Source organism: Brachyhypopomus gauderio, chromosome 21 (genome assembly GCF_052324685.1).
Source record: "Brachyhypopomus gauderio isolate BG-103 chromosome 21, BGAUD_0.2, whole genome shotgun sequence".
NCBI classification, from domain to species: domain Eukaryota; kingdom Metazoa; phylum Chordata; class Actinopteri; order Gymnotiformes; family Hypopomidae; genus Brachyhypopomus; species Brachyhypopomus gauderio.
Window position 1 is genome coordinate 6,293,766 of NC_135231.1, and position 13,777 is coordinate 6,307,542.

Below are 13,777 nucleotides of genomic sequence, written 5' to 3' on the forward strand. Positions count from 1 at the left end.
ATGATCGTTTCGGATGCCGTTGGAGGCCGTATACACCTAGACAGCTAGTATCCACTGACCACAAATGGGGGATTTTTTTCAACTGATAATTTTGTACCGACAAATATGATGGGTGGATTATCTGCGTCTAGCCGAGTAAAAGTTGCAGACAAAAAAAAATGAATCCAGTGTTTTTTTCTTTGAAACTTTGATATGAAGTGTGCAGGCCCAAATGGCTGAGAGAACTAGCTGGCGTTTAAAAAGCTAGAGTTTATTGACAAGGAGGTTAAATCAAGCCAGTATTGATGTGCCACAAAAACAGTTAGACAAGAACATCAGAGGTGCTTAACTGTACACAAGTCTGTACATATATTGTATACAAGGTAAAACATACACAATTAAAAAAGGATAATAAACTTTACATTCCCGTGTGCATGAGGTCGTATTTAATATGATGAAACGCAACATTAAGTTGGCCATATAAAATGATGATCCAGTGTAAAGTTTTACTGACATTTGTCTTTCATAAATGATGCCTGTAGATCTTGAGCCTGTGTGCCAAACACAAGGAGTGTGTCCAATACTCTTAGTGACGGAGGGAGTAATGGAAACTCACAAACCAAGGAATCTTGAATTTACATAGATAGGCTATACTTTAGAAAACATACTTAGCTTCCAATATTTTCCTATTGTCGTGGCAGTAGGCAAATTTGAATAAGACGAATGACTCCCAGTGGACAGTATGTGCTTGCTACGTTAGAGATCTTTTGAGAGAAACCAAACCTGTCCTTACCATACGGATCAGGGACGAGCTCCAGAGAGGAGAAGCAGGAGTAGCGTTCTGGAAACCGCACCGTTTGGGTGGAGGTGGGGGTCTCCAGCTCGTAGGCCCCTCTCTTCTTCCAGTAGAGGAACATGGCAAACACCGGAGGTTTGCGAAAGTAAAAAAAGGGAACGTTCTGCTTCCTAGCACCTCAGCTGACGTTGACGACATCAACCGCTAAAGCGTCCCGTCCTGACGGGACACGCAGGTTTGCTTCTGGCTACTGGAAGAGAGCCTTCAGCGTCGAACAAAACACATCACATCCCATCCCAGCAGAACCTACCTTCACCAAACTGGGGAAAGGCAAACGGTTCACTATAAAACAGGCACCTGCACGGTTACTTCATCTTTTATTGTGTCGATTAAACTTTTCCTTTGAACAAGATCCATCATTGGTAAGTTCAGAGAAGGTGAGTATCCGAGCCAGAGCCCCGGCCCACAATTCGCGTCCAAGACGAGCCTGGCGTCAATTTCACAGGAATACTTGACAATAACTTTCGGGAGAGCACGTGTTACTGCTTCCATCATCTGTTGTTAATTCCATGTGAAGCCAAGTAGTTTAATTCCCGAACAAAGTACACACACACACACACTGGACAGGGACTGCACAATCCAGGGCATCCAAGACTTTCTTAAAACAGAACACACGCAACAAAAAAAGACTTTGAACTCTGAAGCGGTCCTTCATTTCACCCCTTCGCCGACAATAAATTCACGCCGCATCTTCTTCATTGATCTCCAACTCCCTTCTTGACTGTGTAGCGTATTTACCGAGGCTCGAATGTGAACGCTGGCTCCAGTGAGGTCTGATTGGTGGCCTGTGTAGTGTCCCACACAAGAGTGGGCTGGTCAATAAAAGCCATTCGACCCACACTTCCAAACAAATGTTGCATTCACCCCAAGATGAAACGCATCGGTCTGAGCCACCGCCTTCCAGTGTAGGTGGGACAAAGGTCTCTTGTACCCACCTCCTACGTCGGCTGGGAACTTTTTCCATCTTCTGCACGGACTGTAAAAGCCTGACATTTTTCTGCATTCATCACACTCTGGTGTCTGCATGCTGATGGATTTATGCCTCGCGAACGCAACGTGACTGGGCCGTTGTATTCAGCCATTTATGCGGAGGGACCACGCAGTCAAAGGACCAGCACGCTGAGGTAACCGGGACGGCCTGCAAAGAAAACACTTTTGTAGGGAGGAGGGGGGCTTCTCACTCTGGTGGTGTTAAGATCTCAATGGAGGACTAGAGTCTCCTAATGCTGCAGAGAGTTGGGACAAAGCTGTCGTGTGCTCACCGTGGCATTCGCTAACTTTACAGCAAAGTTGATTCATTGTTAGTGTGAAGTGGGCTGAATCATCATGGTGAGAACACCCTGTGCTAGTCCGGGAAAGGAGGAACAGTGTCACACAGCGACTCCGTCGTCCAATTTGGGGCTAAGAAATTAGAGGGTGGAACAGGAGGCAGTCTGGCGCTTCGAGGTCGCCGTCGCACACATATGGTAGCGATCTGATCCGGCCTCACGGCTCCGCACCAGACCCAGAAGAGCTGCAGACATCCGTTAACAGCTGAACGTCAGCAGAAATTCTGGGTTTTCCCTCAGCAACCTGACGATCCCCTCAGAACCACACAGGTGCACGAGTCACGTGGTTTCAATCCACGCTGATGTGCTCCAATCTTTTTTTTTTTTTTTTTTTTTTGCAATTTTATGCAAATTATTGCAACTTTATGCAAATTACTTTATGCAAATTATGAATTTGTTTATTCATAAACGATGATCCAGATTCCCCCAGTGGTCTAATTCTTTCCAAACTGCATTCTCAGCTGTTCCTGAAAGGGGTACCTGGGGTGCTACCTGAGGACCAACGTTTCACTGACACAGAAGCTGCCAGAGCCTCTCACAGAGTAAAGGGCACTGAAGATGCAGTGGTAGTCATTTTCTATTTCAAATCACACTCAGGCTATGAGACACCATTATTCCAATTCTGTTGAGCCGATTCAAGAGACCTGCATGCTCATTTTGAAGCAAATGTGCCACCTAATTAATTAATTCATTTAATCTGCTTAATCAAAATCGACAACAGTATGGTAAAACACGTACTCATCTTCACCAAGGATTTGCAATAATCTTGCAAAAATCTCATTAAACATCAATGACAAAATAAAACTGTACTTCACCCATAATGCTCATTCACGCAGGAGAACAACCACAACTACAGTGGCTTTCTCCATCTCAATTTCTAAAATCCTTTAATTGTTGATTCCATGGCTGAAATTACCATGGGTGTTCACCCCATGAAAAGCTGACAACAGACAAGCCTTCTGTCTCTCTGCATGCGAGCTGGTATTAGACAGCTCTTCCTGCAAGGGCATGCTCATTAATGAAAGCCTGCCATGTTCCTAAACAGTCATAAGACGGGTGTGGACCCCAGCCTGGGCTAAAGTAGTACTAGGATGGCAGTCTAGGAGAGGAGAGAAGGTGTCATGGCACGACCCGTGAGCAACGCCTCCTTTCATCAGCGGTTCGGTGTGGCGCGGCAGAGCGGCCGGCCCGCAAACGCGGAGCGTGAGGGCGTGGGCCGGTGAAAAAGAGACGTGAAGCGTTAAAAGAGTAAGTCTCTTCCTCTGAGTGTGCGGAGGGGAGGTTGGGGGGGAGGGGGGGTTATTTCACAGAGAAAACGTTCCCTTGCATCCCCGTTACAGAGCCAGTTCAGCCAAGCACACGAGCAGGCTGACTACTGGCCTGCCAAGTCAGCAGACTTTTTAAGGAAACATCAAACTCCGCATTAACTGCAACGCAGCAACAGGCGACGTGACTAAGAATGAAAACAGCGGGAGATCGCACATGAGCAAACCTGTGTAGTCTGTAAAATCATTTTATATGCTATGGCTCACGATGGCTCCTGCCAAAACATCCAAACAGGTTCCCTGGCCAATGCCCCTGCATGGGGTTTGGCTAAATAATGGCCTACGTTACACAGCTGGGAAGGAGCTGAAGGAGCTCACACGGCCCCTCGGGCTTCCACAGCAGCACAGCAGCTGTCATAGGAAGAATCTTCATGCAAGTTCACTGCTTTTAAAAAAACCCCACTAATCCCCACCATTCAAATAAGACTAATAGCTGCGTGACCGCCACTTTATCTGGGGGGAAGAACGTCGGGGTGGAGGAGTATGTTTAAAAATCAGTCTAGTCCTCTACGTGGAAAGAGTGATAGAGGGAAAGACCATGAGAAAGAGGCAGAGGATGGAGAGAGGGAGGGCCTACAGACGGAGAAGTGTGTTCACAGCCATGACTTCACCCTCTTTCGACTCGGTGTGTGTGTGTGTGTGTGGTTTAGGTTGCAGATGCAATGACATGGTGTAACCATGCAATCTACCAGGAATAGCCTTTAGTCAGTTACACTGAAGATGGCTACGTGGTGAATTATAATAAATGGTGCCAAGCCACGGTATACAAAGTAGACACTGTAATATGGGAAAACAGGAGGGCTAGGCAAGCTTTTCTAACACTTGCCCATCTAACATATGAAGCACTTCTCCTGCCTTTACAAAGTCTGCATAAAGCAATGAACCAATCGAACTCCGTACCAGCTGAGACATGCTCACACACACCACTGTTCTTATGTTCTGAAGGTTTTCTTCACAATGAGCAGCACGGTGTTGCTGTGCAGAAAAGCATCACTGCTGTTGTATTAAACACTAAAGGAAGAAACATTAGGGCCCTCATTACCATACGTAAGACATAAAACCATACGAGTATTTCCTACAAAAATTGAATATTTTGGGGGTAGGGGATCACTGCGAAAAACAAACAAACAAAAAACACCACCTGTTCAAAGATTTTGCCTTGCAGAATATATATACATATATTTTTTGTCCCATATGTACTTGTATGTTTGACTATATATAGAACACAACAATGTCTCCCTGAAATTAAAAATAATGTCCATATACAGACCAAACAGACACATACGAGTGGTAGATTACCCATGCGGTAGATTACCCATGCGGTAGATTACCCATGCGGTAGATTACCCATGCGGTAGATTACCCATGTGGTAGATTACCCATGCGGTAGATTGCCCATGCGGTAGATTACCCATGTGGTAGATTACCCATGCGGTAGATTACCCATGCGGTAGATTACACTGTGGTAGATTACCCATGCGGTAGATTACCCATGCGGTAGATTACCCATGTGGTAGATTACCCATGTGGTAGATTACCCATGCGGTAGATTACCCATGTGGTAGATTACCCATGCGGTAGATTACCCATGCGGTAGATTACCCATGTGGTAGATTACACTGTGGTAGATTACCCATGCGGTAGATTACACTGTGGTAGATTACACTGCGGTAGATTACCCATGCGGTAGATTACCCATGCGGTAGATTACCCATGCGGTAGATTACACTGCGGTAGATTACACTGCGGTAGATTACGCACATGCCTGCAGAAAGACTTGCAAATCAAGCAGGACCGATTCCCTGATGCCTGGATCAGTAAGAGCACGCATTAGCCATCCATGCCTTACAATCCCATGGCAGCACTCTAGTCAATGGGTGGCTAAATATAAACCACAACAGCAGCCTTGACAGATGCTATTTCAGGTTACCCAGGCTAATCTTATCCCTGCTGTGGTTATTGTATACCTGGGACATCTATCTACATAGTTAAATGTTTTACAATGGCAAAGCGTACTGTCCAGTCTTTTGATTTCATCAACAAAGTATATATGAACACCAGCTAAAACTTTTCCTTGTGTAAAGAGTAAACAGAGGCTAAACATGGGGCAAACTTGGACAATACAGCATTTACATGGTGAAGGGTATTCAACATGAAGTCATTTAGTCTGGAACCAGGCTTATTCTGGATGAATATGCATTTTGTCTCCTTTTTAAATTAGTATACATAAGACACACTTAGATTTTCTTGTATTTTCTAATGAACAAGGGTTGGGTCTTGTGTCATGCCGGAACACACTCAACTACAAGAAGGCACTCATTAAAGAGTTTGTATAGATGCCGATCAATTAAAGAGGCAATTATGAAACACACACACACACACACACATTATAGCTAATCCGTGGTAATAGAAATTTATTAGGTATGAATATGTATGTTAGCGGGTGACTAGAATATCTTTGTTACGAGCATTATCTCATATGTTAAAAGTTATAATAAAAAAATAAAGTTTCTGTTCCGATTTATTAGTCCATATATGTCGTCCTATACAGTGAACCTTTGAGTGTAAACCCGCGAGGGTTATATAACATTTGAGCTAGTACACTATAATTACTTCAGTATTAAGGTATTAGCGTTTAGGCGTTTAACAAACCCTAAAACTAATTGAACGTCTACAGAAAACAAGTGAACGAAAAAACCAAGCGAAGAAAACGAGAAATCTACCGTTGGAGTGAACCGGGCCACCGGTGGGGAGTAAAGAAAAGTCTTACTGAGCCGCAGCCGAATCCCCAGCCAGCTCCTTGGAGGAGATTTGTGAAGAGCTGGATTCATGGTGCTGGAACCCGTCCGGATCTTTAGCACTGCATGTCCGGGCCGTTTGGAGATCAGGTGGAGCTGAAGGTCACTAGATCCTGGCGAAGGGAAGACGCCGTGTACATCACTCTCTTCTTTGTTTAGGTTTCCATACCTCTCCTACAGCTGCCACTCAGCCAATTTGCTAGTTTTTGGAAATAAAAACTATTTAAGCTAAGTGTTTTTCAATGCATTCGATGCCGATATGTTTGACGACTTTAATATCAACTAAACCTTCCAAGTAATTTGCTTGCTAGCAACTGCAACGAGTCGAACTCGCACGAACCTGTTGCACGGAGTTGGCTGCATGCAGCGGGTCCGCTCGCGGCGCTCGTGCCTCCGCGCGCTCGTGCTCTTTCGCTTCGAATCGTCCTCGCGCTCCGTATTCCAGCTGCGCCTGCGATCCGCTTTCTTTTTGCTTTGTTGGTTACTGTAGGGCTTAAACCGCGGGTTCCTCACCCCCCTCGTTTCTACCAGTCCCCTGCTCGCTCCAGCCATCAAGTCCTGCCCCATTCATCCAGTTCCCGTTGAAGTCGCGAGCGCGAGGTAGAGCGCGCGGTAGAGCGCGTGCGGGGCGATTAGAACAGTGTGTGGGTCTCCGAGCCCCTCTAGGTAATGGAAAACTGCACTGTGTGTTGGCGCCAGCGGCAGTATTGCCTGTTGCTGATTAAAATAGTAAATCGCGTATAAAGTAAATGTTAACATTGTTATTTGTACAGTCTAGCCGATTTCAAGATCTGAAAGTTAAAACCGGCCCTTTGTAGCCTGTTTAACAGTCTTTGCAAGAAATAAGAAGTAAACACCAGCCCTGATATAGACTATGGATTAAGCATTTATTGTAACGTATAGGCTACATATTTGATTGATAACTTTTCTGAAAGGAAGATTTACAGGTTTGCATACTTTATTTATTTATTTAGCATATTTTAAAGCATGCATAGTGGGGTTTTTTAACAGATGTGGGCATTCCTGGTTCAAAAAGTAAAAGTGCAAGCTTTTGCTCAGGCTTCCTGGATTGTGTTGATTCCACTAATTTTACCTGACTTGCACTAATTAGAAAAATCCAACAAGCTTGAGTAAAATCCTGGGAAGGACTTTTACTTTCTAAACCTGGAATATCCACCTCTGGAAAGTTATTAAACACCGTCGGTTTGCCTTGCTGAGACCCCGTTTTGCCAACACTGTCACTGTCACAACAAGAGTGTATTTATTTATGTATTTATTTATTTATTTTTTCCTCTTTTAATTATACATTCTAGTTAAACATAGCTATTGGAAAACTTTGACTGTGTAAGTGATCAATTGGTTTAGATTTGGAAACATATTTTCAGTTTAACATCGTCACACTATCGTTTTTCGTACAATAATAATAATAACATTCTTATTTAAAATAATAATCTACAAAGTGCAACGTTACAAACAAAATAATGGTTCTGTAAATATCCCCACCAAGCTTGTTTTGATCAACATCCTTAAATACTCGAGCGCGCCATCTAGTGGCCACATTTCGCCATAGATCCGCTTGTCCAGAGCGCATGCGTTGCCAATATAAAAACAAGTCAATAAATATTTCAAACGACAGTCAGAAATATAATTAGGCATTACAGGATATTCGTTGGTCATCCGTTCTGTTTAAACACCAGAAAACCTTTGGTCTTTCTTTCTTTCTTTCTTTCTTCCTTTCTTCCTTATTCCTAACGCCACTGCGCATGTGCGAGTGTGGTTATCTCGCAGTGTAAACACGGAAGAAATACGTGAGTCATGAAACTACACAACATTAGCTAAGCTTTAATTTATCGCGTTTTTGGCTCACTTGAGCTGTGACAATTTCTACTTTGCCATGTCGTATTGTCTGTAATAAAGCATGTTTGTGTCGTAGGCTGCCAGGCTAAACGTTAAATCTAATGTTGGTGTTCGTGAACCAGCAGGCTGGCTGTCCACATCTGATTTCCTTATTTCTAGTTCATGTTTAACATTTCTCACGGCACCGGGACTAAACTCCTGCTTACCGTTACGTTTTCTTCACAGAATGGATGCTAGGCATAAAAACATTCTTCAGCTGAACAGGACTAGTATCGTGAGGGATCTAGATCCTTCAAAGGTCTACGATGGGCTTCTGTCGAGGGGCATCTTCACTGAAGACATGGTGGAGGAGATCAAGGTGTGGGAGGAGATCGCTGTCTGCTGCACACCTCACATCATGATCATGACATTTATGGACCATCGTGAGATCTTAAGATATCTGTTCCAGACCTGGGGTTTCAGGGGGTTTGGGAAGTTTTGGGCGGATTCATGGATCAATGTTATATTTTCACGCGTTTCACAATACACATATTGTTTGAGTGGTTGTAAATGTTTACTTGATTGTCCGCACCCATTCAAAACGCATTTTTCCTTTATTAGGATTCAGCTAAGGGAATTTGACAGTAGTTAGCTATAGATTCTTTACTTTCTTTATTTGCACACTGCACCTGGACATTTTTGGGCATGTCTTGATTATGGTTGGTTTGCCTTTCTCAGTGCGCTGGCACCAGACGTGACCAAGCCAGGAAGCTGGTGAAGGACCTGCAGATGAGAGGGAGGGCAGCTTTTCCCGCGTTTGTTGAGTGTCTTCGCGAATCTGGCCATCAAACTTTGGCCGATCTACTAGAGAGCAGAGGTCCCATTACCGTGCCGACATCCCTTCCTGTTCTACCGTCTACTGTCCCTTTCCCACGCCGTGAGTGTCTTTTATGGAATAGTTTACCTCAGAGGGAGATGTACTGCACAACTACTGTTTTCCAAAAATACAGACACCTCTGTTCCTCATTATTGCTGTAACATGATTCAACAGCACATCCTGTACATCGTGAAAACCCAGACAGAGGTGATGGTTCTCAGAAGCTGGTGCCTCTAAAACCAGCACTTCCTGTCCTGTGTAAGTACTGGGTTCCATGTTTTAATGCACACTTGGGGCATGAATGCACACCATTGTAAATAGCAGAGTTTTTTTGACTAAGCAGAATATTCCTACTCCTGTAGCTCCGGCAGATGAAGGCATAACACCAAGGCCATCTAGGCAGAGGCGTGAGAGCATACAGGTAAACTGATCCCATAAGTTTTGTAAGCCATCATGTCGTGTCTTAATTTACAGCTGTAAATAAATCCTGGTTTTCAATTTCATATGTATATATGCAGTGCTATAAGATGGAAGCCAACCCATGTGGGATGTGTTTGATCATCAACAATGTGGATTTTCACCCCGCCTCAGACCTGAAGAATCGGACCGGGTCTGATATTGACTGTGACAAGCTGAGGAAGCGTTTTGAATCTTTCAACTTTTGTGTTACTGTTAAAAGGAACCTGAGGTGTAAAGTAAGCACTTCTGCGTTATCAGGATAGAAACATGTGCCTTTGGGAGGAACTGAGTTTTGTATTTCCATGACACTGTGATTGAATTCTGGGGCTGACCTCTTTCTGGCCTATTGACAGGAAATAAAACATCAGTTGTCTGTACTGTCCAGTACAGATCACTCCGGGTATGACTGCTGTGTGGTGGTCATCTTGTCACATGGAACTGAGGTAAGCATTTAAGAATGCTGCATCATCTGTCACATCGACAATGGAGACACGTAACATGGTCCACTCGGACTCCGTGTCTCCGGCCTCCCTCACAGTGCATTCGGAGCTCTGCCTGATGTGGGAGTTGAAGATCTTTCTGGCAGGTTCCTTTGCCAGACGTTCCAAGCAAACCCTCACGATACGTTTGGGTCTGCCAGATCTGTCTGGCGTCTTCTCCCGCCATCTGATCCAACTCGCCACTAGGTGGTGTTGACAGCTCAGCTCCTCACTTTACCCGCGTGTCCAAGACACAACGGACACAAGTCCGACGACACGACTACAAAATTGATCATCAAACTGCGGCCTGAGGTGTCCTGGTGCCATGTGCACTTATGGACACCTCTGTGCTCGAACATGGTGTCCATTAAGGACAGATTATGACCAGCAGAAAAGAACACCAGTCGGGTTCAGATAAATATTAATATCATGTTATACTAAAATTTGTCAGCTGATTGTTTCTGAATAAGCAAGTAATTACATTTACATAATGCTTTGTGATGTATTCATTTCCTTCTGATAAATGGTCTGATGTAATGTATTTCTTTCCTCATATATACTATGTAGTTCTCTGATTAACATTGACATTTGAACTTTTGTACAGTTAGAAAACGCTAAAACTTGTTTCTATAATGTGTCTCTTCTGATGTTCAGTCAAACAACAACCGCTTTCCTGGCGCTGTCCATGGGGTGGACGGTCTCCCAGTCTCAGTTCAGATCATGACCGACTACCTTAATGGCAAGAGGTGTCCTTCACTGCAGGGCAAGCCCAAGCTCTTCTTCATCCAGGCTTGTGGAGGAGGTGAGCGCGGGACCCCCTGCTGTCCCACAGTCCTGCTTTTAGCTCTGGTCGTTTGTCTTCCAGATGGCAGTGGCACATGGCTTCAGTGTTTCAGTCGGGCCTCCCATGTGGAGAGTGGGAGGGGAATTCAGAGATGTGCCAGATACTTTCTGTTAGAGAAACAACCACAGAATCATGACAAGGCAGGACCTGCTGTCTCTCCTTCCTTCCTTTCTGTGCAAAGTGCTTTTAACCAATCAGCATTTGGCTTTCATCAGTTCCCCACTGAAACCAGACAGAGCCTGTTGTTACCTTAATTGTACTTGTCATAGTATTCAATGTGCTTTACATAAACAAACCTTTACCGGTTCATTTCTTCGGAAAGAGTGACAAGTATCTATCTGCGTTGTTGTGTTTCTTGTTTTAGACACATAAATAAAGATTTAGCGCAAAGCACTAAGGACTGTGTTCATTTTGATTTACTGTGTATTGATTTTACTTAAATGTTTTCACAAACTCAGATTGAAATACAGTCACTCTCAACATTAGTGCGTGTGTGTGGGCAGATCAGAAGGACACGGGCTTCGAGGTGTCCCCGGACGAGGTGCAGCCTGTGGGGGGTAGGATGGACGAGCAGACTGACGCCATCCCCTCCTCCTCCAGCTCCGACTCCCTCAGCTTGACCGACGAGCCGGACGCCAGAGCCACCCTGCCCACTCCCAGTGACATCCTGGTGTCCTACTCCACCTTTCCAGGTGTGTGTGTGTGTGTGTGTGTGTGTGTGTGTGTGTGTGTGTGTGTGCACGTGTACGTTTTGTTATGGATCACGGTACAGTCAGGTTACATTCTACAAGAATGCGCACACTCAAAAGGTATTCATGAAATACCTTGTAGGTGTATGGTTGGAGTGTGTGTGTGTGGCGTGCAGTTTAAAGTGCGGTTCTGTAGGAAGAAGAGGTGGGTTTGCTCATCACTGGACCCTCGTTGGCTGGATATTTCTGGAAGTCGGAACATTTTCACCTCAGCTGTTACACTGATACCCTAGCGACAGTGATAACACCCACAGCCATGCCACTACTATGGCAGTGTTAATGCTGTTTTGAGAACAGTTGGTCCGCTTGTCAGCAGTGGTCTTGTGGTCAGAAACCGACTAGAACAACAAGGTGGTTGTCAAATGATGCATGTGAGCAGGGCAAATCTAAGTTCCTGCACAAGGTAGCTGTTTGTAAAAAAAATTTAAAAGGCTGATAAGTGTACAGTACAGTTACTACCATTTTCCATACAATTACATTAATTCTTATATCAAGATCCTAATATGCCCCTGAGAAAGATCACTGAACTCATTAAAACTGCAGAAAGGTTTTGAGAACAGTCGGTGGTTGACAGCCATGCTGGACTGGTTCTGTCTGCAGGATACGTGTCCTGGAGAGACTGTAATACCGGCTCCTGGTATGTGGAGACTCTTGATTGCATCCTGGAGATGAATGCGGTCACTGATGACCTCGTCACCATGTTGATGATGGTAGGCCATTTTATTTTGATTCATTCATCTCTTGATTGGTGTATGATCATAGTCGTTTTACTTTTACCATTACCAAGTTTTCAATTTTTACTGTTCACCAAATAGTTTGATAGTACAGTCATTATTCAAACAAAGGCCTGTCCTTAAAAATTTATAATGTAATTTCAGTACACACGGTCATTAATAACTGTAATTTTCTTTTTGAAATGTCTGCAATCCTGTATATATTTATGCATGTATTATTTTTTGCAGGTCAACGACGAAGTCTCTCAGATATCTGCTAAAGGCATGTACAAACAGATGCCTGGGTCTTTCAACTTTCTACGCAAACTTTTCTACTTCCAAACCTCCAAGGCATGACTAATGGAATCAGACATGATTCACAGTGAACAGAAGTACTGTAATTCTCACTTCCCACAATGATTGATCCAGGAGATCGGGATCAACCTGCAGTGCTGGGCACTGGTTTTAATGGCTGGTGCTCCAGTCGCCTGGTTCTGGAACTATAGAGGAAACCAGCAAGCCTAGCATCATGCCCACCATACTGAGCTAATCCTTCTTTGACCGTCTTCATTGTCTGCCTGTTAATGTTTTGATATCAATGTTTTATATTCACAAGGTTTGATTCACACAGATTACATTAATAAATTCAAACTAGAACTAGAGTGAATTATTAATGTGGGTTTCTTTCGTGGGGGCGGAGGTTGTGGTTGGTTTTTTCACACTGATTGGCTCATCAGAGGCAGAAACGCTGTCATGACCACCGCCTGGCATTTGTGCTTTGTACAGACACTGCTAAAACTGTGTGAGTGTGAGAAGCGACTTCGCAAGTGTGCTTTGCAGCAGTATGTGTGAAATGAAGAACTTAGTTCAGCTAAGTACTTGTGACATGGTGTATTCCCAGGACGCCTGTATCTAACAGATGGCTCCAAGAGCTAAGTAGTCTGGGACTGTTTTCGTCAGGAGTTCTTTTTTACTGCTGCTTGCAGATTTATTCAGTTAAAAGAAGGTGGTTAGTCTTATCCCTGAAGTGGCCAGTGGCTGGGTCAGGGTCTGGGTCTGGAGCATGATGGTGGTCCAGTAACACAATGCATGCAGCAGTTTTGTCATTTTAAAGACTCGACAACTTCATCTGCTATTCTCGTCAGCAGCACGGCTCAGGTGTGTGTCTGCCATGCACCGTTCATGAGCGCGAAAGAAAGAAACGAAAGAATGACGACGCTTCAGTCTTTTGGTTCTACTTGGGTGCTGCCATTTCCTGTTCTTCACCTTCTCTCATAATAGCAGTCAGACCGCTTCATTAACACAGGCACTATTTTATTATAAGTGATGTGTATTCATCCCCCATTCTTTTTCTCTGGCCACATATAATAAGAGGAAACATAAGAGCGTTTGAGTGAACTACAAGGTGAAAGGTGTCTGTCAGCACATCAATACAGTCACTATGTTCACACTTTCACTGCTTTCCTCTTGACTGTATAAATGGTAACATTGTTCATCTCTGTGGTAGAACACTCAGGAGAGGTTGCGGTCACAC

General features: G+C 44.2%; 2 protein-coding genes across 3 annotated transcripts in view; one reads left to right on the top strand and one right to left on the bottom strand.

Moving 5' to 3' along the window:
- The window catches only part of plekhg5b (pleckstrin homology domain containing, family G (with RhoGef domain) member 5b), a 43,126-nt gene extending 41,579 nt beyond the window's left edge, over positions 1-1,547 (bottom strand). Inside the window, 1 exon segment of the mRNA XM_076984007.1 lies at positions 773-1,547. Coding sequence (XP_076840122.1) covers positions 773-896 — 124 coding nt within the window. The 5' untranslated portion in view covers positions 897-1,547.
- A 311-nt stretch (positions 1,548-1,858) lies between these two features.
- On the top strand, positions 1,859-12,910 carry casp9 (caspase 9, apoptosis-related cysteine peptidase). 2 transcript variants are annotated; one of them, XM_076984012.1, is made up of 11 exons: positions 1,859-1,959; positions 8,369-8,501; positions 8,861-9,059; positions 9,174-9,257; positions 9,362-9,420; positions 9,518-9,694; positions 9,812-9,901; positions 10,592-10,739; positions 11,285-11,473; positions 12,131-12,240; positions 12,493-12,910. In XM_076984012.1, exons 1-11 carry the CDS (start codon positions 1,874-1,876, stop codon positions 12,598-12,600), a joined length of 1,383 nt encoding a protein of 460 aa, XP_076840127.1. In that variant the 5' UTR covers positions 1,859-1,873; the 3' UTR covers positions 12,601-12,910. The 2 variants fall into 2 exon arrangements, with proteins under 2 accessions (XP_076840127.1, XP_076840128.1); XM_076984013.1 differs by lacking the exon at positions 1,859-1,959 and adding an exon at positions 7,950-8,094.
- Positions 12,911-13,777: the final 867 nt, after the last annotated feature.